The sequence below is a fragment of the Coenobita brevimanus genome, chromosome 23 (assembly GCF_032717465.1).
Source record: "Coenobita brevimanus isolate Jiangsu-jjx chromosome 23, ASM3271746v2, whole genome shotgun sequence".
Taxonomy (NCBI): domain Eukaryota; kingdom Metazoa; phylum Arthropoda; class Malacostraca; order Decapoda; family Coenobitidae; genus Coenobita; species Coenobita brevimanus.
Window position 1 is genome coordinate 51843325 of NC_136976.1, and position 25625 is coordinate 51868949.

Genomic DNA, 25625 nt, shown 5'->3' on the forward strand with positions numbered 1-25625 from the left:
CTTTGCCAAAGTTGTATCTTCCCTGTCTATGAAGCTCGTCTCTTGGCTCGATCGTTTCTTATTAACATCTGGAACTCAATGACCACGTGATCACTTTTTCCCAAAGGACAGAGATATTCCAATGATTCTATTACATCAGGTTCTTTGGTGAACAGTAAATCTAACCTTGCTGGTGTGTCCTCACCTCGAAACCGTGTCTCTTCTTTGACCCACTGCGTCATCACATTATTCATTATTATATTTAATAACATAGTACCCCACGAATCCTCACCGCCTCCCGAGTACCATTCCTCCCAGTTCACCTCTTTACAATTAAAGTCACCCACCAAAATTATATTATTGCTTTTCTCAATTATTTTTTGCAAGTAGCTAGCCATATCTGACAACATCTCATGGTATTCGTCATCCTTCCATGCTCTCGTCTTTGGGGGAACATACACTACCGCCATATCTCTCTTAACATTCTCTCCAGTTTCTAATTTCATATATATCACTTCAGCCCTGCCTTCTCCCATTTCCACAGTATCTACATTTATGTTGTTCTTCACTGCTATCATCACTCCTCCTCCCTTTTTTTCTTTTCTGTCTTTTCTCCACAGTTTGTATTTACCATCTCCCAAATGAACATCAATATCTTCTCTTAATTTGGTCTCTACAAAGCACATGACATCAGGTTCATGTTCTCTCAAGAAATCATTAATTTCGATCCTTGTCGATATGAAACCATCAACATTAGTATATATCACCTTCAAATTATTTTTGACATTATTAATACCCTCTTCTCTCCTACTCTCTGTCCGTACCACTTCCTCAACTTCTGATCTTTCACAACCATCCCCCTAATTTCCTTCACTTCTATTTCCTTAAATACCATTTCCTTACTTTCATATCCAATACTCTCCAAAAAAGTATTACGTTCTTCCTCTGTCCTCTTATCATTTTTTTCCTTTACTTCTTCCTTTAATGATTTTAAAACTTCTCTTTCTTCTTCATTCAGATCTTTTTCTTATTATAATATTTTCCATCCCCGCCTCTTTGCTTAATTTCCAGGTCACTTTAAGTATCTCATTTATTACACTTTCTGATGTAAACTTGACTCTCATTGGTCTTGTTTCCCCTTTCTTATAAGGCCCTATCCTCCTTACTTCCTCAATTTCTTTTACCCACTTGTTTCCTTCGGGGTCAATCTTGCCTAATATTCCTCTCACCATGTTCGTGTCTCTCTCGAGTCTTGCGAACCTAACCTTTCTTCCTCTTCCCTGTTTCCAAATACTACCACACATCTGTTCCTTTCTACAGTTTCTCTCACTATTTTTCTTTTTTCTTCAGTATTTTCACTACATTTTCTTCCATTTCTTTCTTGTTCATTTCCTTTCTTCCTGGATGATCTCTCTTAAGCTGACCACTTCTTTCTGTTCTTCCTCTACGTGTGCCCACTTTGCCTTGTGTTCTTCTAGTACATTACTCACCTTCTCCGTTTTATTGGTACTCTCTTCAAGTTTCCTCCTCAGTTCAACATTTTCCCGCTTCAAATTCTTTATCTCTTCATTGGCTGTTTCGTTGGACTGGATTAGACTCTGTATGGTGGTTTCCGTATTTCCTGACACATCCTTTATCACTAGATTCTCTACTTTTTTTTCGAGTTCACTAATCCTCATAATTAATGTTTTCACTAGGTCCATGACATTAGTATTAGCATCAAATCCTTGAAATTCCATTCCCTCATTGTTTACATTTTCGGCCATCTTTAACGTACCGATCAAGTACCTAAACAGCTGTTACCAATAAGCCACAAACATTCATGTATACTATTGCCAACAAATCTTTACATTTTTGGTAGTCTACCAACTTTCATTATTTTAAATTTAAAGAAAGACCCTAGGAGACAGGACAGACAAAATTCCTGAAACTACTCAAGGTCAGGAGCGATGCCTGGAGGAGAAACAATAAGGAGAGGGATTACAACAGCAATGAGGGAGAAGGGAGGGAAGAGAAGATGGGAGGAAAATGGAAAGAGAAGAAGGGAGAGAAGGGAAGGGTGCGAGGAAAGAAGATAATACAAGAGAAGAAAGTATGAGGGACACCAAGAGATGAGGAGAGGGGATGGAGAAAGAACATCATTACAAGGACAATACTGTAGGATCCTGTACCACAAAATTACACCATCATCACTTACCTTCTCAGTACTGGTCCACATCTTTGTAGTAGTATTACAGGATGCACATGCAGAAAATTATAGATAATTCTCTCTCTCTCTCTCATCTACAAACAAGATAAAAATTTCACAGTTACCTACCTCTCTCTTCCTTTTCTCCAAAAATAAAGAAGAAAAAATACTCTCCACTAAATCGTAGTAGTGCACCTGTGTTATTGCTATTATTTTTTTCAGCTTATGTGCCTTTCATATATATATAATGTGTATGGGCTGTTCACTACCCCTCTTTGAATTAGAATAGGACTGTAACTAATTCACTGCACAAAGTTAACTATGTTCTTGTATTGCAAGTTCTAACACAATGGAAGAATCTGTACCTGGATATCCTTTTGCCTTTGATTTATTAGCCTTATGAGATTAAACTTCCATGCGTATGTATAAGGAAAATTTGGATAATGATCCTGAGTACGGAATCTCTCTCTCTCCAAGACTGACCTGGCACTTTCTCGCCATTGAAGCGCATCTCGACAACATGCCTAATGGCTGAATGGGGAACAAAAGAGGCAAGGAAGCGTTGGCCACCCAGGTTGCGCACATATGAGGTGACATGCCCACCATTCACCAGTATCTCAAGATTGCCAGACCCAGCCGAGGAACCGTCAACTGTCAATATAACACAATTACACAATATCCAGCAAACACATCACACAGATACATATTGTCAACCAACACAAAGATAGTTAAAAATTACCAGGTTAACACTACAAATGGCTGAACATTAAGACCACAACTTTTGGTAAAATTGTCTATACTCTATTTGATTGACCTGTGCAGCTGAGATGTATGAGGTGAGTAGGGCGTGTCTGATTTGCGGCTGCTGATTGGCTGCCGATGATGTAAATCTACAACTCTTCTTATTTTAACATACATATATTTTTATTTTTATATTGCCTGCAGTATAAGCAGCCAGTTTACATATGGAATAATTTCTGACGCTAATGAGGTCAAAATCAGCTTAAACAGTAACCACAGTGTACACCCACGTCCACATGTTGCAATGCATCCACCCACAGTGTACACCTATGTCTGCATGTTGTACTATAATATCCACCCAAGGTGTACACCTACATCTGCATGTAGCACTATAATATATGACTGCATTTGCTACAATGACGACATCAGAATCAAACACACCCTACTTGCCCCATACATCTCAGGTGCACAGGTCATCAAATGTTTTCATAAATGTCAAAAGAACACAAGGAAGCAAGATATCCAGCCAATACAGTGCACAGAAATACACTGTTTTACTAAATAGCTGATGATCAGATTGGATGCAAAGCAAACACACAACTGCTGCTCTGACTGATGATTCTATTCCGTAATCTCATTTGTAGCTCTAGACTAATTATCTTTAGTTATGTACAGGATGAATGCCCACTTCCCATAGTGAAATTTGTTATTCTGTTGATCATATTAAAATGATCTACAGTATATTCGCTGCTTAAGCACCCAAATTATTACAATCACTTAAACTCAGTTCCTTGCATTTTTAAGTAATGAGACCAAACATTTATGAAAACATAGAACTACTGCCCAATTAGTTCAACAAATTGATTTATTCTTATTCACAAAATAACTTAAAATATACAACAGGTTTAAATTTTCTTGCTCTGTCACTGGCATGTAACCCTCATTATGCAGCCTAGCATAACTGAGATGAGCAGTTAGCTACTACTGTATATTTAAGCTGCGTCCAACAGATGTAGCTGCACCCCAACAGTGAAGCCCACAGAAATGATAACAGTCTAAAGTACTTCACTTACTTTCAAACTCAACCGGTCTGCCCACAATGCCATCAGGAATTGAGCCAACTCTGATCTCCTGAGAGTTGTACACATAGCATCTGCACCAACCAAAATCAAAATCAGAAACGGTCACCGTCTTAGTACACTATGTATGTAATAAATACGGCAGTAGAGACTTTCAAGGTAAAATATTATTATTCATAAATTACAATGCATTAGTTCAGTTTCTTAAATGCCATAATATAATAATATCAGTACTGCTGGGTATATACCCCTACCAAAGACTGAAATAAGGTATAAAGAATAACAGTACTTTTTTAATGCAACAATCTGTATATGATGACACTGCATGCAAAAAAAGAACTGATAAAGGCTTCCTTAAGTGACAAGAAAAGTTTCATTTTATTGTTTTGTTTCATTTACAAAGGCTCCAACATGCCTGCAAGTGTTGGCCTTGGTCACCTAATGCAGGCTCTTCATGCTGTTTCAACTCCGGAAGCCTCCCTATTCAGTTCCTTATCCCTGAGGTCACACTCTGTGACCTAGTACCAGGTCATTTTTGGTCTGCCTCTAACAACCCCACCCTCAATGTTCACACTTCTCACTTTCTGCACTCAACTGTCATCTCTCATCCTCACCACATGCCAAAACGTTCTTAATCTACCTCTCCTAATCACAACACCAATACACAGTCCCATCCTTCCTCTCAACTTTTCCGCCATGAACCTAGCCCTCCCAGACCTCACATTTATGGATGCATTGCACATCCACCTAATCACTGCCATTTCTGTCCATTTGAACCTATGAACATCATCTTCCATTACTGCCCGTGTCACACTACCATACAGCGTTACACTCCTAACACATGCTGCATACAAAGACCTCTTAGCACAGAGGGAGAGCCCTCTCAATGTCAGGAGAGGCAACAGCTCCCTGAACTTCTTCCAACACCTCACTCTAGCCACAACATAAAACAAGTCTCCAAAGTAACAACTCTTTCATTCATTCATTCATCATCTTCCACACACAAATTATAATACTTTCTCTATTGAGAAGACAGCAAACAGTTAGAAATGTGTGATAAGTCAGAGCCTACCACTTCCATGTTCAGTAGGTTTGTGATACAGAGATGTGTGGAGTGGACTGAATGTGATGGAAGCAGCATCAAGATGATTTTTACTGACCTGAAAGGACTGCCAGGAACCCTTGTAGTGCCCACCCTCACATCCACCAGGTACTCTCCCACTTCCAGGGGCGTAAAGGCAGCCACCACCTCTCCTCCTGTCTCCTCTGTTGACACAGGCACTAACTGCTTCCCAGGACCTGATAGGGGCAGTCTTATCACCACATCACATTGATGTTAACATATCACATTGTCATCACCACATCAAATTGCTAAACATCTCTACTGTTCCTAGATACTGCTATGTTGTTACTCTGTTGCATTATATACCCCACCAGCGTCATAATTTTGCTCTAAAGAAATGCTGTACCACCTCACTGTTGTCACACTGTTCTCTCACCACTTGGCTATCACACCACACCATACATTGGCCACAATGCCTCCCTGCTGTCAGGACAATAAATATCAATGCTGTCATATTATCACCATTTTGTCAAGGTATATTAGAGTTAAGAAACATCTTCAAGTGTCCTTGAAACATACAAATACTGTATTACCAACCTGCTGTGTATCATGAAATGTTAGTACAGCACTGAACATCTCTCTTGTCCACAGCCTTCTTAAAACACATTGTGAGGGCATCTTAGTGTTCACACAATAGGGACACAATACCTGAGATCATTCAGTCCAGTACTATCAATACAACTGCAGTATCAGTGCACCTTATTGTGATAATGGCTCATTGGTCATTGGAGTGGTACTGCTATCTGGAGGCAAATGAAAAAAAGAAAAAAGAAAGAAAGAGGAAGTACAGAAAATGAAAGAAGAAGAAAAGAAAGATTGAGAAGCAATAGGAGAAGTGTGGAAAGAGAGGAAGTGAAAAAAGAATGGGAAAGGGAAATGAGGGGAAGGGGAAGTAAAACTGGTACGATAGAAGGAAGATTAAAAAACATATTAGATGAGCAAGGAAGGAATGGAAGAAATAATAAGGATAATGTTAGACAGAAGGGAGAGAGAATAAGGCAAGAAGTCATAACAAAAGGCAAGAGAAGAAAGTATATATAAGGTGAGGTCAGAAGGAAATGGGATTATGAGAAAAAGAAAATAAAGTGACACGTAAGGATGGAAAGAAAAGAGATGGAGAAAGAAAGGAACGGATGTAGACAGAAATGAATATCAGACATACTCTCTTGACAGTTTAGGTGTGGTAATGGATAATACTATAAGTTTATCAAATACCATACAAATTTGGATTTTTTTTTTTTCACCCAGTTCAGGACAAAAACCAGGCATGTTCCTGAAGTTCAATAGCCTCCCTACCATGTATCAGCTGAGAGCCAAGTCCCAAGCCCTCAAACATCACTTGGGGAACAATACTCACTATCTCTCTTGTGATATTCTAGGGATATCACATGCAGATATTCATCCATCCATCCATCATCCAATTCTACGTTGCCCCATAAGAAGCATAGAAGCCCGTGGCTAGGCAACTTGGTCCTGACATTGAAGATGAGAGTGACCAGCCTCACTCATCCCTGAGTGGCATTACATGAGCAATAACCCCAACCACCCCTTGGATATAAACCTTCACCGGCTCAATCCGATTGGAGTGCTATAATTACCCACTAAACCACCAGGTGCCATAATTTGGTTATATGGTTACCACTCAGCGTAGTAAATGGTCTCCTGGAGTACAGGAAACCATTTGGCTTGTCACTCAGTGTAGAGTCACCCATAGGCAGAAGGAAGAGGAAAGAATGAAGGAAAGAAAGACAAAAGTGGGAGTGTAAAGTCACCCATAGGCAGAAGGATGAGGAAAGAATGAAGTAAAGAAAGACAGAAAAGGAAGGAAGGAATGGAGAGAGGAGAGGAAAGGGCAGACACCCTAGAGCAGCACTACATTAAGTGAGTGGATGGTGAGCACCCCCACCTACCACAACATGCAGATATTATGTTTTGATATTAGTGGGAGCATTTTCATGATGTGTTGGCAGGATTGTATGGGAGAGCTGGATAATCAGTGATACCCCTTTCAAATCCTCTGAAGTTCCCATCAGCAGATGGGATGAATTTTAGTGCCCGACAGTCTCCAACCTACTGTTTTATGCAGTTCTCCAGCACCTCCCAGACAGTCTTCCCACAGTGGCCGAGTGGTTAGCAGTGCTAAAAATGAAATTGCCAAACTGCAGCCCATTAGTGCCAAGATCTGAATCCTGGTGGCAGGCAGGTGACTCAGGTGTCCATTCACCCTTTGTAGGCTGATAAGTAAAATGAGTTCCTAGGGTAACACCTAGGGGAGGTAACTGTGGTAACTTTGCTGACGGAATTGCCTTGTATTCCAGGATATTCGGTGAATAACCCACCACAGGCTCAAAGGCCTATGCTTCAAAGATAAGTACTGTGACTAAGTGCCTCATGACATCTGCCCCCACCTTTACCTTTTACCTTTCCCCCAAGCAGCAAACTTGTAGACACATTAAGCACCAAGAAAAATAAGCACTGTGCATTGTTATTTGCAAACAGTGCCTCTTTAAAGCAGTTTTAATTTACAAGTAAATATAAATTTTACATTAGTCTATCTATTTATCTATTGCCAGATGCCTTAATCCTGTATGAGGTGGCCACAAACAAATCGCCTCCATGTCGCCCTGTCCCCTGCTATTTCACTGCCCTGCTCCCAACTCACACACCCCTCTCTCATATACCTCTCCACTCCATCCCTTCATCTCATCCTTGGCTTCCCCCTCCCTCTCCCCCCCTCAACCTCACTCACATACACTCTCCTCTTCAGTCTCTTGCTCTCTATCCTCTCCACATGGCCAAACCATCGCAATGTGTTTCTCCTAAAGCTTCCTATCACATCCACATCCACATCACAGTGCTCCTGCACTTCCTCATTTGTCAGTCAGTCTCTCCATGTGACTCCACAAGTTCCTCTCAAATAACCCATTTCCACTGTTCTCACTCTTGACTTGTATCCCTCCAACAAGGTCCAAGATTCACTTCCATATCTTAGAGTTGGTATCAAAATACTGTCATGCAGTAAACTTTATCATTCCCATGCTCACTTCCCTGTTTCTTATCACTGCATTCAAGGAACCAGCAACCTTTCTTCCTTGTTGTAAACTTTCATGTACTTCACCCTCCAAACTTCCATCCTTACTCATCGCACTACCTATCTATCTATTTACTTATCTATCTATCTATCTATTGCCAGATGTCTTAATCCCATAAGGGGTGGCCACAAACAAATTGCCTCCATGCTGCCCTGTCCCCTGCCATTTCATTGACCTGCTCCCAGCTCACACACCCCTCTCTCATATACAACTCCATCCCTCCATCTCATCCTTGGCCTTCCCCTCCCTCTCCCCCCCTCCACCTCACTCATATACACTCTCCTCTTCAGTCTCTCGCTCTCCATCCTCTCCACATGTCCAAACCACCTCAGGGTGTTTCTCCTTACGCTTCCTATCACATCCACATTCACACCACAACACTCTTTCACTTCCTCATTTGTCAGTCTGTTTCTCCATGTGATTCCACATGCTCCTCTAAAATAACTCATTTCCACTGCTCTCACTCTTGACTTCTGTCCCTCCAACAAGGTCTAAGCTTCACTACCATACATTAGAGTTAGTATCACAATACTGTCATGTAGCAGCTTTTTCACTTCCATGCTCACTTCCCTGTTTCTTATCACTGCTTTCAAGGAACCAGCAACCTTTCTCCCTTGTTGCACCTTTTCAAGCATTTCACCCACTAAACTTCCATCCATACTCATCACACTACGCAAGTACTTAAATGCACTCACATTTTCCATTTCCTTCTCATCCAGCCTCACCGTACATTCTCTGACTTCACTTCTCTCGAAGACCATAACTTTACTCTTCCCTATATTCACCTTTAGATTCAGTTTCTTACACACACTCCCAAAATCATCCATCAAGCCTTGTAGCTCCCTTTCATCTTCACTTAACAACACTGTATCATCTGCACACAACAGTACAGGTAGTCTCCAAACACTGCCCTCTCTCACTAGGGCCACTCCAACATCCACTGCCCTACCTTGTATCTCATTTATAACCCCATCCATATAGATTGAACAACCACGGACACAGGACACATCCTTGTTTCAATCCAACATTCAAATATAAAAATTCACTCAGTTCACTATCCACACGCGCTGTACACTTGGCACCCCCATACATACTCTTCACGGCATTCAACAACTTCCCATCTACTCCATATACTCCTAATACTTTCCACAATCCTTGTCTATCCACCCTGTCATATGCTTTCTGCAAATCCATGAAGGCTGTATACAACTTCTTTCCCTTCTCTAGAAACTTTTTCACTAAAGATCTAAGAATGAAGATCTGATCTACACAACCTCTTCCCTTCCTAAAACCTCCCTGTTCTTCTCCAACCAATTCCTCTGTTATTTCCTTAACTCTGTCAATAAGTGTCCTACCATATACTTTTCCTATTACATCAAGAAGACAAATGCCCCTATGATTACCACACACTTCTTTTCCCTTTTTCCTTTGTACAGAGGAATAATTATACCTGACTTCCAATCCTCTGGGATTCTACCTTCCTCCCAGGCCAATCTGCACTACCCAAGTACTTAAAATGCCCTTACATTTTCCATTTCTTCCTCATTCAACATCACTGTACATTCACTGACTTCATTTCTCTCGAAGATCATAACTTTACTCTTCCCTACATTCACCTTTAGATTTTGTTTCTTACACACTCTCCCAAACTCATCCACCAAGCCCCGCAGTTCCCTTTCATCTTAACAACACAGTATCATCTGCAAACAACAGTACAGGGAGTTCCCAGACACTGCCCTCTCTCATTAGGGCTGCTCCAACATCCACTGCTCTACCTTGTATCTCTTTTATAACCCCATCCATATACAGATTGAACAACCATGGAGACAGGACACATCCCTGTTTCAATCCAACCTTCAGACAGAAAAATTCACACAGTTCACCATCCACACGCACTGCAGCCTTAGCACCCTCATACATACTGTACTCTTCATGGCATTCAACAGCTTCCCATTTACTCTATATATTCTTAATACTTTCCACAATCCTTGTCTATCCACCATGTCATATGCCTTCTCCAAATCCATGAAGACCACATACAACTTCTTTCCCTTCTCTAGAAACTTTTCCACTAAAGATCTAAGAATGAATATCTGATCTACACAATCTCTTCCCTTCCTAAAACTTCCCTGTTCTTCTCCAACTAATTCCTCTGTTATTTCCCTAACTCTGTCAAGAAGTATCCTACCGTACACTTTTCCTATTACACTAAGAAGACATATGCCCCTATGATTGCTACACGCTTCTTTTTCCCTTTTTCCTTTGTATCGGGAAATAATCATACTCAACTTCCAACCCTCCAGGACTCTACCTTCCTCCCAAACCAATCTGCACATCTTCCACATCCATTCTGCTACTATCTCTCCCCCATGCTTCAGCATTTCACCACACACTTCATCAATTCCTGGGGCTTTCCTCATTTTGACTTTCTTCATTGCTTCCACAACTTCCATCCTACTGATTTCTTCCTCTCTTCTCATATCCCTACGTCTCCCAGCCATTCCCCAGCCACTTATACTCACATTACTTTCATTCCCTATGTTCAACAATTCCTTAAAGTGTTCTCTCCATCTGCTCACTTTTTCTCCCTTCTCCACAAGTAATCTGTCATTTTTATCTTTCACATCCCAGCTAACTTCTTTGGACACCTTGTCTAACTCTCTTACCTCTTTCTAGAACATTTTCTTACATTCCCTCCACTTTATTGTACACTCAAATTCCTTCCAAATTCCTCACCCACTCTCTTCTTACTCTCTCTTACTAATCTTTTGGCCTCTCTCTTCCTCTCCACATATAACTTGCTTCCGTCTCTCAACCTCTTCCTCACCCCTGTTACTCATCCACTCACTATATGCTTTCTTCTTTTGTGCCACAGCCTGCCTCACCTCTTCCTTCCACCATGCTGTTCCTTGCACCCCCTTTCATCTTCTTTTCACCCTACACACCACCTCACATCCTGCACAGATTTCTTCTGTGAATATCTTGCACACACCTTCTATGTCTTCCATCTGCTCAAATTCACATGTACCCAATCACTCCTCCACTTCTCTCTTACATTCTGCCTTTTTTCCATCCTCTTGTAACCTTTCCACCCTCCTTGTACCTTCCTTTCTTCTATTTCTCCATTTCATTTGGACCATGACTGTCACCACCACCAAGTGGTGGTCAGAGTGTCCACTCCCCCAGCCTCTATATGTTCTTGCATCCATGACATACCTTCTCATCCTATCGTCCACACACACATAATCAACCATTTCCTTCTGTTCATTCACTTCACCACCCACTCTTCTCATTACTCATCATGTATAACTGTGGATCATTTTGTGTCTGAAGAGGATATTGGCTATCACCAACCTCCTCCCAGAACAAATGTCTACTAGAGCACTGTCATTCTCATTCACCTCTGCAGGCACACCCCACTCACCAGCTACTCCATCCACCTTCACATTCCCTACTTTTCCATTCATATCTCAAATCAAAATCACTCTCATTCCTTTCAAACTTTTCCATGCATGCTTCCACATTGGCCAGAACTCTTCTTTCACTCTGCTTGCACGATCTTGCATTGGTGAATACACACACACAATCACCTACATTTGTAGTCCAACTTTCAATCTTACCCACATATTCCTTGAACCATTATTAATTGTTATATTGTACGGCACCTCCAAAACTACTCACTAAAACAGTATTATGTCCAACTTGAATCAACCTGCCAGTACTATGTTGTTTGTGCAGGAGTTATAGCAAACCAACTTTGTAATTATTATTCAGTTTCAAAAGATATGCATCAGAGTTCAGTTTAGAAATGAAATCTATCAAGAGCAAACCCATGCATAAATAAGACTTTATATCAAATTGCCAATACAAAAGTTATAAATGAACTCTTAGAATCTTTTTCTGTATCCAAATTTACTCACACAAACAATAGTAGCTGGTTGCTGTCTTCAAATTAAATCTATTAAAATTAATTAATCTATAACAAATATTACCAATAACACTTGTGCAATTTTTTTTTTTTTTTTATAAATAACAGAACGGAGGAAGGAAAAACATATGAGTAAAAAAAAATAATCCATACACCAGATTACTGGTGTCCTCCATTCATAAAATATCTGTAACAGTTAGACTTGAACAGTTGTGAGTTGAAATTTGGAGGGAACAACTCTGAGGAAGCGAGATCCAGAGAGATGCAGTTCGGGGAATGAAAGAATTCTGATAGGCAGAAGTTCTGCAATATGGCTGAGTGACGTTCCAGTCATGAGCGCTACCAGATGCCCATGTAGCACGAGGGAAGGCATGGAGAGGTGGCACCATGGACGCAACTTTGTCTGAGCATTTGCCAAAAAAATATCTGTAAAATAATGCAAGGGAGGCAACATTCCTTCTTACTTTCGGGGGAGGTAGTTTATATGTAATGGCAGGGTTATTAATGATTCTAACAGCTTTATTCTGAAGTTTGTCTAGTTGTTTTAATGCAACCTCTCCACAACCATTCCACAAGGGTGAGCAATATTCAAGCTGAGAGCGCACATGACTCTTATAAATTATAGCTAACTGCTCATCGGCGAAGAAGTTACGGACTCTGTACCTGTACAATAATCCAAGTTTCTTTGAGACAGTTTTAGCAAGTGATCTGACATGAGAGGTCCAGCTGAGGGCACTGTTAAGTGAGACGCCAAGAATTTCAATACTTTTGGAGATGGGAATATTAGTAGCACTGAAGGTAATGTACGAATCTGGCAATATCCGTCTATTAGTAAACTGTATATATTTAGTTTTACTAGCATTAAAAGAGACAAGGTTGTTTTGTCCTCATTCACTGATTGTAGATAGATCTTGATTTATGGAGATGGCTGTACTGAGTTGAGAGGTAGAGATATTAGACTTTGTAAATGGATGTCTGAGTGTGAATGAACTATGTAGTGTTGAGTCATCTGCATACGAGTGAATGGGATTGTGGGTGACAGTTAAGAGATCATTAATACGAACCAGAAATAGGGTTGGCGCCAGAACTGATCCCTGCGGCACGCCGGTGTTAATTGAGTGGAAATTGGAATATACATCATCTACTTTTACTCTTATTTTCCTGTCACTAAGATATGAAGAAATCAAAGGAACAAAAGATGTTAGTCCATAGCAAGGGAGTTTGGACAGCAGGGAACGGTGCCATACTCTGTCGAAAGCTTTAGAGATATCAAGAGCTACTGCATGAGTTTCTCCAAAAAGATCAATTGATTGAAGGAAGGTATGACTTAAGAGACTGAGTATGTCAATAGTGGATCTTTCGTGGCGAAAACCATATTGTCTATCACTAATTAAGTTGTTGGATTCAAGATGTTTAACAATGTGCTTATTAATTAAAGTTTCAAATACCTTACCAAGAGAAGATGTGACAGCTATTGGTCTGTAATTGGAGGGGTCAGACGAACTTCCTTTCTTCAGAACTGGGTGGATATTGGCTTCTTTCCATGAATTTGGAAATAAAGAAGTACGTATGCATAGTCTGAATAATTTAGCTAGGACAGAGGCAAGTTCAGGGGAACACTTTTTCAAAACAATTGGCGGAATTCCATCTGGACCTGGAGCTTTGTTGGTAGGTAAATTATCTAGGATGGATTTTACGTATCTTGTCTGTATTTTAAGTGGGGCAATTTCGGGAGAATCAAGTTCCAGTACTGGGACATTCTGGCTGGTATCATCTATGGCAGAGTTTCTGGCAAAGGTACTGGCAAAGATATCTGCTTTCCCACGTGGGTCATTTGTAATGTTGCCATCTGAAGATTTTAGTGGGGGAATGGAAGATGACTTGTTAAAGTTATTATTGTAAGAATTAAGAGTTGACCAGAATATTCTACTGTCATTAGGGTTGTTAAGTATTTTTGATGCTTGCTTTTGAAGAAAGTTTAGTTTAGATAGATTTAATACAGCTTTTGCATGATTTCTAGCAATTTTAAATTGGGAGAGTGATTCAGATGTTTTTGATTTTAAGTAAGAGCTATATGCTAATGACTTTTGGGCTGTTGTTCTGGCACAGTTGCCATCAAACCATTTTGGAGAGTTCGATCTTTTAGTGAACTGTTGACTTGATATGAATAAATCCATACCAGCTAGTATGTCGCAAATGTGGGACTGGGTAGAATTGGGATCATTAGAGAAGAAAGACTGCCATGGAACATCAGCAAGATAATTTCTAAATCCATCCCAGTCTGCCCTATCAAAGTACAAAGTGCCATCGGGTCACCCTGACAGGTTCAGAACGCAGAGGTGTGAGAAGGCAGCACAAAATTACAATAAGAAAATAGACCACATGCAACTAAAGCTGTGGAGCCCACAGGCAGAAGGATGATGAAAGAATGAAGAAAGTAAAGAGGAGGGAGTGTAAAATCACCCGTAGACAGAAGGAAATGAAGAATATGAAGGAAAGACAGAAGAGAAAGGAAGGAAAGAAGGAAGGAAAGAAGGAAGGGGAAGAGAAAAGGGCAGACACCTGAAAGCAGCACTACCTCCAGTGAGTGGATAATGAGCATCAAAAAAAAAAAAAAAAAATCTGCACATCAAATGCCTACACTGTCATATTTCATGTAAATTATATCACAGAAATTCACAGCCATCAAACTTTCATGCTCTCGTCAGAACACCATACTGTTTTATTTCAAAATGCCTGACATGTTTGTCCATATACTGTAAAAGTCTTGATGTGGAGCATAAACATCCAAAACACACCACATCATAAAGAAAGAATCATTGTATACAATATATCCACAACAAGCATTTAAAATAATCACATGAAGCTCATGCACTGGCATGCTGGTTCTTACCTACAGTAAGTGTATTATTACAGGATAAAGTCAGGCTCATCTGTCCCATCTATTACTATTTAATCATATATTCTTTAAATTTTAAAGTTCTTATGTAGTGACACACTACTGCATGATAGGAAGTGAAGAGAGATACTCCTCAACCATCGGGATGAACAGGTTTCTTCTCTAAACCAAAGATGAAATCACCTAATCATGTGGTGATCCTTCCCATGTCAGATAAACAATTTAAAATCTTATAAAGTAACAGATGATGCTCCAGTACCTTCCTTTGCTTACTCAGTGAAGTGCTGTCTAAGTAAGTCAGTGGTCATGATAATCTATGTCAGTACTGTACATTCTCTGTGTAAAGGCAGTATAAAAATGTCATTGCACGTGTAATAAAGCCTTACTACCCTAGACCAACTGGTGAAGGACCCATTCAGTCAGGAGCAAAATTCAAATACAGTGCAAAATGGCTTTCAAAATATGATTTTCTCCAGATATAAAGGGCTATAGTCCAATATGTATGGAAAAAATCTGGTGTTACCCTGTTCCATGCAAGGACCAAACATAATAAAATAAAGCATGCATACCAACACAATAATAAGGCAAATAATGCATTAACCATTTGGGGGCACACAAATACTTTTCAGTGCATTTCACAAAAACAGAAAATCCATGACCAAGTAACACAGATAAGGTCTCTGAAGCCTATAAATACTCATAGCACATATTTCATGTTTCAAACTTTTTAGTTTGTATACAATTTTTACAATATGCAAAGTTCAAATAGGTAAAAATTCAGTGCTGAAGGGCTGTAAGCATTGTGAATCTGATCTCCCTTAATGCAGATTAAAATTTTATGCATAGGAGCATCCATGTGCCTGATGGGGTTAAGTCAGTTGTTCATTCTCCTTAAAATGTGTTAACCTATAAACTGCAACACACATTTCAAGATGACTAGTGGAGGACTGCAACACACATTTCAGAATGAGAGTTTAAATTTAAAATTTTTGTAATATTTCAGGGTTCAGATGCTATTAGTTTACTCCAAATTAATCACATGAGAATATATGTACTAATGTGCAGTAATAACCCTCTCATGCATGGCATAAATTAAAAAGTTTTCATTTCCATGCCAGGCGGCCTGCCTGTCCTTCTTAGTCAGGCAATGAATATTAAAATTCTTGGCTAATTTTACTCCCCACAAACTAATTTCACTACCATTACACTATACTGTACATCACTGACTTCCTAACTGCTCTCTAACATAACTCTAGAAAAAAGTATGCACTGTGACTACGACTAGGACAGTGTATATGAGTAAGGTGGAAAGGAGAGGAGGAGACAGAGTACTGCATGGAGGGATGGGGTGGAGAAGCATATAAGAAGTGTGCAATAGAGAAAGGGCAGCTTGATGAAAGAGGACAGGGTGACATGGAGGTCATTTGTGACCATCTCTTATGGGACAAAGGCATCTGACTATATACAGACAAACTATAGGGTAATTGTATACCAAACAGGTGCGGCGATTCCACCTATATTATAAAAAACTCCCAACCTCAAAGTAAGTAATTTTGGTACATAAGCAACACAGATAGTTAACTGTTCCATTGTGACTGCAAGAAGTGATTGGAAAAACACAAAATATACCTACACTGCAGTATTTACGGAAACAGCCGGGTCATCTGTGGCAATGTTTATCGACGATCTCCCCAACTGGTAGCGTTTACCAACCATTGCTCCGACTGGACGCGTCAGTGTATCCCATGTCAAAGCAATGGGAAACTTAATGATTTAACCAAACCTAACCTAACCCAACCAAACCTAGTCCAACCTAACCTCACTTGCATTTGACTGCCAACTTTCAAATTTAAAAATGCACATTAGGAACGTTAAATATGGCCGACTACTGACAGACTTCGGCAGAATGTTTATGCATTCTAAATCCTCATTTATAGCTTGAGGTAAGTTTCTAAAAATACCCAGTAGCTGAGGTAATCCAGGAACAGTAACAAGTAACCTGTAAGGGACTCATTTCAGTAAAAAATATGGAACGGCCGCACCCATTTGTTAAAAAATTAGTGACTATAGCTACATTTCTGTACTTGAATATAAAATTATGTAAATGTGCTCTATGTCTTGTAATTCATAATTTCCTTAGCAGTCATTCTGATTCAGTAACAGATCTACTAGTAGAATTTTATAAGGTTTCCAATGGTAGTTTCAGAATTTTAATATGACCATTAACTCCCCAAAAAAACATAAAAATAATCTGGCAAGGCATGACACTTCAGGTAGCATCTTCTAAGAAGTCTCCAGCAACTTTGTGAAGAAACAGAAAGTTGACAATTGTTTTTATTCTGTGAAGGCTTATATCCCTTTATGATGTATGAAAATACTATTATGGAAATCCCTTGAAAATGTTTCCTCTTAGAGCCTTCTATAAATCTGATGACATGACTCACATCACCAATCACCTTTCAAAACAACAGAAGTATGACTTGATTCACATCACATTGCCTGAGAGAACAATTACCCCTCTCCCCCTTCATCCCTAATCAGTTGACCCCCTTCCCTCTTCAATCATTACTTCTAACCCACCACCTCATATCTTTTATCACTTTCTTCATTGGCATCATCAACTGAGAGAAACAGAGGGAAGGAGAGAGAGGGTCATGTAGTGCTACAAGCTACTCCCATCCACTTCCCATCTTTCCTCACTTCCCCTGCCCCCCACCCCCAATCATCTCCCTGACTACATATTATGCAGCCATTTACTGTGATTCATAATACTGTAATTCACCTTGGCCAAACAAATGCATTAACTTTTGGCATTTTTTCAACGAGACACAAATAACAGGATTTAATTCCATTACTGTATGGCTAATGAGGAAATGAGGGAGCGGTTGTGATGTGGACGTGATAGGAGGTGTTAGGAAAAACACACTGAGGTGGTTTGGCCATGTGGAGAGGATGGAGTGTGATAGACTGAAGAGGAGAGTGTATGTGAGTGAAGTGGAGGGGGGGAGAGGGAGGGGGAGGCCAAGGATGAGATGGAGGGATGGAGTGGAGAGGTATATCCAAGAGGGGGGTGTAAGCTGGGAGCAGGGCAGTGAAATGGTGGGGGATAGGGCGACATGGAGATTTGTCTGTGGCCATTCCTTACAGGATTAAGGCATTTGGCAATAGATAGATAGATAGACAGACTGTACAGCAGGCCTGTAACTAACTACTGTACAGTAATAGAAAAAATGATCCTGTATAACATACATCTGTACTTCAACACATCCTCTTTGAATTCAAAAGAATAAACTACTTCAACACATCCTCTTTGAATTCAAAAGAATAAACTATTTTTTTGACAAAGCTCAAAAGTTGGTGTTCAAAGTGCATCACAAGCATCTTCTGAAAACTGAATGCTGCAGCTTATGGGTTACTATTGGCTACCTCCTGACCTTTTTCAATTACAAGAGGTGATAAGTCTGACATATGAAAAGTAAGATCAGTTGGTATCAGCAAAGGTGTTGGACAAAAATCAGGTGTGATTGATTTAGTAGGGGTTTACTGTGTACAGTATTAGGAAAAGACAACTATTCTGAGCTGGCAAGCCAATTATGTTTTGGGTACTGATCTGTGGGCCACTTTCCTTTGGAATGATTCATAATATATCATTACTAACTGCCAAACAGATTACTGTAAATCAAAATTAATTGCCATCTATTTTACTATTATTAAATTTACAGATATTATTATGTACAGCATCTGAACTACTGAACATTTGTATTTGCACTGTGATCCATTATGAACGAAATCCTGTCCACATACTGCTATGCGAATGTCCTTGTTACAGGATCAACTGCTACAGAAAAGTATATATATATATAGGTACATGATTAATTCACAAAACCAGTAAGTTACTCATGATTCATAATGAAAGTAGGAGAATGAAGGTTTATTCCACATCAATCACTAGTACTTTTTTTCTTTTCAGTGAGTCACAAGTGTGGATGCCTTTGGCAAGTTGCAACTCTGATATTATTTTCTAAATGTTCGCATGTGAACTGAGATCTATGACTGGGCTTGATAAACTTGATTCATGAGGAAAGCTGTTCACATAAATTTGTGCTGCCAAACAAGGCAATCTTCTTCCTTGCATATGCAGTGAGGTCTGGGTATTTATCACTTGAAAAAGTTTACAATATACAGTAATATACTTGGAATTTCAATAAACTGAAGAATATAAGTACACTACCGATTCAGTGCCAAATTTAGTGAATGTTGTACCAGATGTATCCCCGTCGGTTGAAGTGGAAGTCAGGGTTAGAGAAAGGGTGGGCGAGCAGACAACAGTGAGTCGTAGTTTTGTACTAAGCTATGATGAGAATGGTAAGAATCAATCTATCTATCTATCTATAGCCCAACACCCTAATCCCACAAAGGGTGGCTGCAGACAAAATACCTCCAAGTCGCTCTGTCACCCACCATTTGACTACCCTCCCCCCAACTCACTCCCCTCTCCCTCATATACCTCTCAACTTCATCCCTCCACCTCATCCTCGGTCTTCCCCTCCCTCTCCCTCCCTCCACCTCACCTACATACAACCTCTCAGTCAGTCCATCATTCTCCATTCTCTCCACATATTCAAACAATCTCAGCGTATTTCTCCCATCTTCTCAACCACGTCCACATCCACCCCACAATGTTCTTTCACTTCTTCATTCGTCAACCTGTCCCTCCATGTCACTCCACATGCTCCTCTCAAGTAACTCATTTCAACTGTTCTCAGTCTTGATTTGTTCCCCTCTTGCAAGGTCCATGCCTTGCTTCCATACATCAGGGTAGGTATCACAATACTATCATGCAGTGACTTCTTAACTTCCATACTCACCTCCCTGTTTCTTATCACTGCTTTCAGTGAACCAACAACCTTCCTTCCCTGCTGTGCCCTTTCAAGCACTTCATCCCCAAAAGTTCCATCCTTACTCATCACACTACCCAAGTACTTGAATGCACTCACATTCTCCATATCCTCACCATCCAACCTCACTGTGCATTCTGTAACTTCATTCCTCTCAAACACCATAACTTTACTTTTGTTTACATTAACTTTCAGAGTCCTCTTCCTACACACTGTTCCAAATTCATTCACTAAACCTTGCAACTCCCATTCATCTTCACTCAACAATACTGTATCATCGGCAAACAGCAACACCGGAATCTTCCATATCTCACCCTCATTCATTAGAGCCACCCCTACATCAACTGTCCTACATTGCATCACCTTTACAACCCCATCCATGTATATATTAAACAGCCATGGAGACATCACACAACCCTGTTGCAGTCCCACATTGAGATCAGAGAACTCAGCTCACCATCCACTCGCACCGTAGCCCTAGCTCCTTCATACATATTCTTCACAGCACTCAACAATTTCCCCTCCACGCCATATATTCTTAATACCTTCCACATGCCTTGCCTATCTATTCTGCCATAAGCTTTCTCCAAGCCCATTAAGGGAGCATACACTTTCTTTCCCATCTCTAAATACTTCTCCACTAAACATCTTAGAACAAAAATCTGATCTACACACCCTTTTCCCTTCCTAAATCCCCCTTGTTCTTCTCCAACTAGCTCCTATGTCATATGCCTACCCCTATCAACGAGTATTCTACCATATATTTTTCCAGTCACACTAAGAAGGCAAATACCCCTATGGTTACCACATACTTCTCTCTCCCCTTTTCCTTTGTATAAAGGAACAATTATACCTGATTTCCAGTCCTCTGGAACCCTTCCCTCTTCCCAAGTCAATCTACATAACTTCCATATCCACTCCACTATAATTTCACCCCCATATTTCAGCATTTCACCACACACTCCATCAATTCCTGGGGACTTTCCCATCTTGATCTTCATCATTGCTTCCACTACTTCTGCCCTACAGATCTCCTCCTCCCTCCTCTCATCTCTTCTTCTCCCAGCCATTCCCCAACCACTTATACTCACTGTTCTCACTCTCTACATTCAATAAATCTTCAAAGTGCTCCTTCCATCTCCTCAATTTCTCTCTCTTCGCCACCAACAACCTATTACTCCCATCTTTTACTCCCCTACTATTTCCCCTTTCACACTGCCTTACTTTCTTTACCTCCTTCCAAAACAATATCTACTCTCCCTCCATTTCACACTCAGATTCCTCCCAAACTCTTCATCCACTTTCTTCTTACTCTCCTTCACCAATCTCTTCTCCTCCCTTCTCATGCTCACATATACCTCTCTCTTTTCTCTCTCATCTTCTCCTCTACCTCTACGCACTAGCCATTCACTATATCCTTCTTTAGTTTAATTGGTGAGAAACTTAATGAAATTGGATTTGAAACATTTCCATGCTATTCACCTGCAAAACATTATGCACTCATAACACACATAGCATATACTATAACATAGAATACTATGTTATCATGGAGTCCTGTGAAACTGGTCCAGACATGACCCATCTGTTTCAGATCTTCATCATACAAATAAAGCACCGAGCCAGTTGTATAAAAGCTATGACTGGTCATTTTCACAGCAGTGATAATTTATATGAATGTTATTCCTGGATTGTCTATAACTATAATATAGAATGATTGTGGATATAATACTGATTCCCACAATAGCTGTGCTGATGGTTATAAACGTTACTTTACTTTATGTTGACGAATAAACCACATTGTGATGGACTGTGGAGAGCATTCACCAATAATTAACTATAAACTGATGAAATTAGAAGCAAACAACACTAAGTATTATGATACAATGAAGATACAGCTGTGGTATCCTGCTCTGCCTCGTTATCCATGCCATAACCATGGCTTCACCTCATACGTGCATTATTTTCCTTCAGTCTCTGCCTCTTCTATTACTCTTACCTCCTGGTATCCTCTTACTGCATGCCGTCATATTCCTTAGCGGCTTTCTAGTCTTCCGGTCCTATAACCCCTACTGTGTTACATTATTTGTCACATCATCACTCCCACACAGACAGTGTTAGCACAAGACTGCTGAATCTTTTACTTCTATTTTTGGCACTGCCGCTTCTAACTCCCCTTTTCCCCCCTGACTGTGTTTAATTTCCCTCACAACACTGCTACTGCTACTCCTACTAGTAATTAACTATAAATCTGTATAATAATACATATGATTGTCCTTATGTCTGTGTGTATCTGCTAACCATATTGTCCCTGTCCCACCGCCGACAACTCGTCACTTATCCCCCATTGCTGCCCCAGTTGCACCCCCCCTTTCTCCCAGCCACCATCGACCCTACTCCTCCCCCACTCTGACACCACACTACCCCTCACCTCATCCCTGAGCCTCCAGGCATGTTGTCCACCCTATTACTGGTGAATATACTTTTTTTTTTTTTTTTAATGTGTAAGACTCTGGGCAATGGCTTCAGAGCCTATATCTCGGAGGTAGTAGCCTATCCCAAGGCCCAGTAGTCCTGCTACACCTCCACATGTCACAACTTCAGCGCTAACATCCACTGTCCATACTGAATACATGCTAGGGCTGTCTCATACAGGACTGGTGTATTGGTATTAGCGGGAGTACTTTTTTGACATGTCGGCGGGTCACCTGGTAGATCAGGAAAGTCTGCTTTTATGAAATTCAAATCCTTAAACTGTTCCCTGCCCCAGCCAGGATTCGAACCGGGTCCATCAGGACCACAAGCCACCTCTCTACCGATTCAACCACCACATTAATAATAATAATTATAATAATAATAACAACAACATAGATGTGTAATGTTCCTAACATTACATATAAAAACTGCAGACCCAAACGTGCTTATTTTGGGGAGCACTGATATATTAACCACAGAACTGACCACAGAGCGTTCTTATCATTACCAATGAACTTCCCTACAGCACTTCACCATGGCAATACAACCTATTATAGTCCTTTGTGGGATCATTACAGCTGTTTGGGAAAAATACCATAGTGCACAACATGCCTACAACCCACTAAAATACACATGTGACATTTCAGAAATCCATCAAATAGTCTTGGGGAAGGTTGCGGACAAACAAACAACTGGACATAAACGGACAGACAGAGGCCGAATATCTAGCATCGGTATATGATGACCTGATAAAACTTTTACCATCCTGCTTTGCAGGTGTCATCAGAGTTAGAGCAATAATAATAATAATAATAATAATAATAACAATAATAATAACAGTAATAATCTATCTATCATCCAATGCTATGTCGCTCCATAAGGAGCATAGGAACCCGGGGCTAGGCAAGTTGGTCCTGACATTTAAGATGAGAGTGACCAGCCTCACTCATCCCTGAGTGGCATTATGTGAGCAATAAACCCCAACCACCCCTTGGATATGAACCTACAAAGGCTCAATCCAATTCTATCTATCTATCTATTGCCAGACACCATAATCCTGTAAGGGGTGGTCATTTGACTTTGAGTTATTTGTTTTACAGGGAGGGGCACTAACCCTCCATCAACCCACCTGTTGACACGTAGGGAACACGTATGGTTTGGTTATATGGTTACTACCCAGCGTAGTAAATGGTTTCCTGATATAAAGGAAACCATTCATTTTGTCACTCAGTGTACAGTCATCCACAGGCAGAAGGAAGAGGAAAGAATGAAGGAAAGAAAGACTGAAGAGGTAAGATGGAAGAAAGGAAAGGGCAGACACCCAAAACAGCACTACATCGAGTGAGTGGATGGTGAGCACCCCCATCTACCACAAATTAATAATAATAATAATAATAAAACAGGTTCGGCAGTCTTGTGCTAACACTGTTTGTGTGGGAGTGATGATGTGACAAATAATGTACAGTAATACAGTACGGGTTACAGGACCGGATGACTAGAAAGCTGCTAAGGAATATGACGGCACGCAGTAAGAGGATACAAGGAAGTAAGAGTAATAGAAGAGGCAGAGACTGAAGGAAAATAATGCACATATGAGGTGATGCAACGGTTAAAGCCTGGATAACAAGGTGGAGCAGGATACCACAGCTGTATCTTAGTTGTATCATAATACTTTGTGTTGCTTGCTTCTAATTTCATCAGGTTATAGTTAATTATTGGCGAATGCACTCCACAGCCCATCACAATGTGGTTTATTCATCTACATGAAGTAAAGTAACATTTATAACCATCAGCACAGCTATTGTGGGAATCAGTATTAAATCCACAATCATTCTATATTATAGCTATAGACAATCCAGGAATATTATTCACATAAATTATCATTGCAGTGAAAATGACCAGTGGCAGCTCTTAAACAACTGGCTCAGTGCTTTATTTGTATAATGAGGATCCAAAACAGATGGGTCATGTCTGGACCAGTTTCACAGGACTCCATGATAACATAGTATGCTATGTTATAGTATATGCTACGTATGTTATGAATGCATATTGTTTTGCAGATGAATAGCATGGAAATGTTTCAAATCCAATTTCATTAAGTTTCTCACCATTCGCATCATAGCTCAATACCAAACTGCCACTCACTGTTGTCTGTTCACCCGCCCTCTCTCTCTAACCCTGACTTCCACTTCCTTCCACCGATGGGGGTACAGAAACTTCGGTGCATGGGTGCACTTATAATAGCTCAAAGTGCCAAATTTTAAGTCAGTGCCAAATCTGAAATGTCAGTGCTAAAACTTTCCACTACACACATTTCATCTGAGCTGCAAGCAAAAATTATCTTAATTATCACAGAATTCAACCAGCTGCATGGAGGATGCATCCAGGCCGCATGCAGCACACAGACTGCAGATTGCCCATATCTGCTATATATCAGTGGGTATTTACAAATATATATTATGATCATAATTTCATATACTGCATCATTATTAAGAACCAAATTCGGTATGTATAATAATTCAGTAGTCACTTACGACATCAAACTACTAAAACAGATCCCATTTGCTTTAAATAACTAGAACCTTTTTAATACACAAAGAATTAGGAACTGGGATGCTAGCAGCTAGTGATGTGGAACTCCATCTAATTAATCCTGCCCAACCAAATTTGGTCCAGTTACTTAATTAAATTAAATTAAAATGAAACTGCTTGAATAGTGCCAACCTAATTCATAAGGTAAATATAATATCACGCATTACATTATTTTAGTCTGTTGATTATATGACCAGTGTAGTTAGGAATTTAACTTAAGTTTCTTCAAAATACCTATGAACCATTGTGCTGATTCCAGGAAATGTCTGGTGATTTAATTTCCTCAGAGTAAGAACTAGCACAAACAGATATTTAACAAAACATCCAAGTTCTCTGGGAGTCCCAGGTATACTTACATTTGCTGAATATGCATAAATGTTAACTGAATAATGTAAGAACCATTGGTAATTCTTTTTTTTCTAAAGTATTCAGAAAAATGATATTCAGTTATATGATAATGTATTTATGAATTATGCACAAATTGTGCACAATGATGATGATGATGATAACAGTAACAATGCTTACCACTATTAGCTAGCTAACATGAAATAAAAGCAGCCTTAAACTGCAGACTGCAGAATCCATTGCTATAAAGGAACTAACTCAACCCTGTCCTGTATTGGCAGTTTGGGCT

General features: G+C 40.0%; 1 protein-coding gene across 1 annotated transcript in view; it reads right to left on the reverse strand.

Annotated features, from left to right (window-relative positions):
• jbug (filamin-type immunoglobulin domains fbug) overlaps positions 1-25625 on the reverse strand; it is a 355562-nt gene that overhangs the window by 131197 nt on the left and 198740 nt on the right. Inside the window, exons 19-21 of the mRNA XM_080267010.1 lie at positions 5148-5286; positions 3982-4061; positions 2651-2818 (exon numbers count right to left, since the gene is read on the reverse strand). Coding sequence (XP_080123136.1) covers positions 2651-2818; positions 3982-4061; positions 5148-5286 — 387 coding nt within the window. The remainder of the gene's footprint in view (positions 1-2650; positions 2819-3981; positions 4062-5147; positions 5287-25625) is intronic.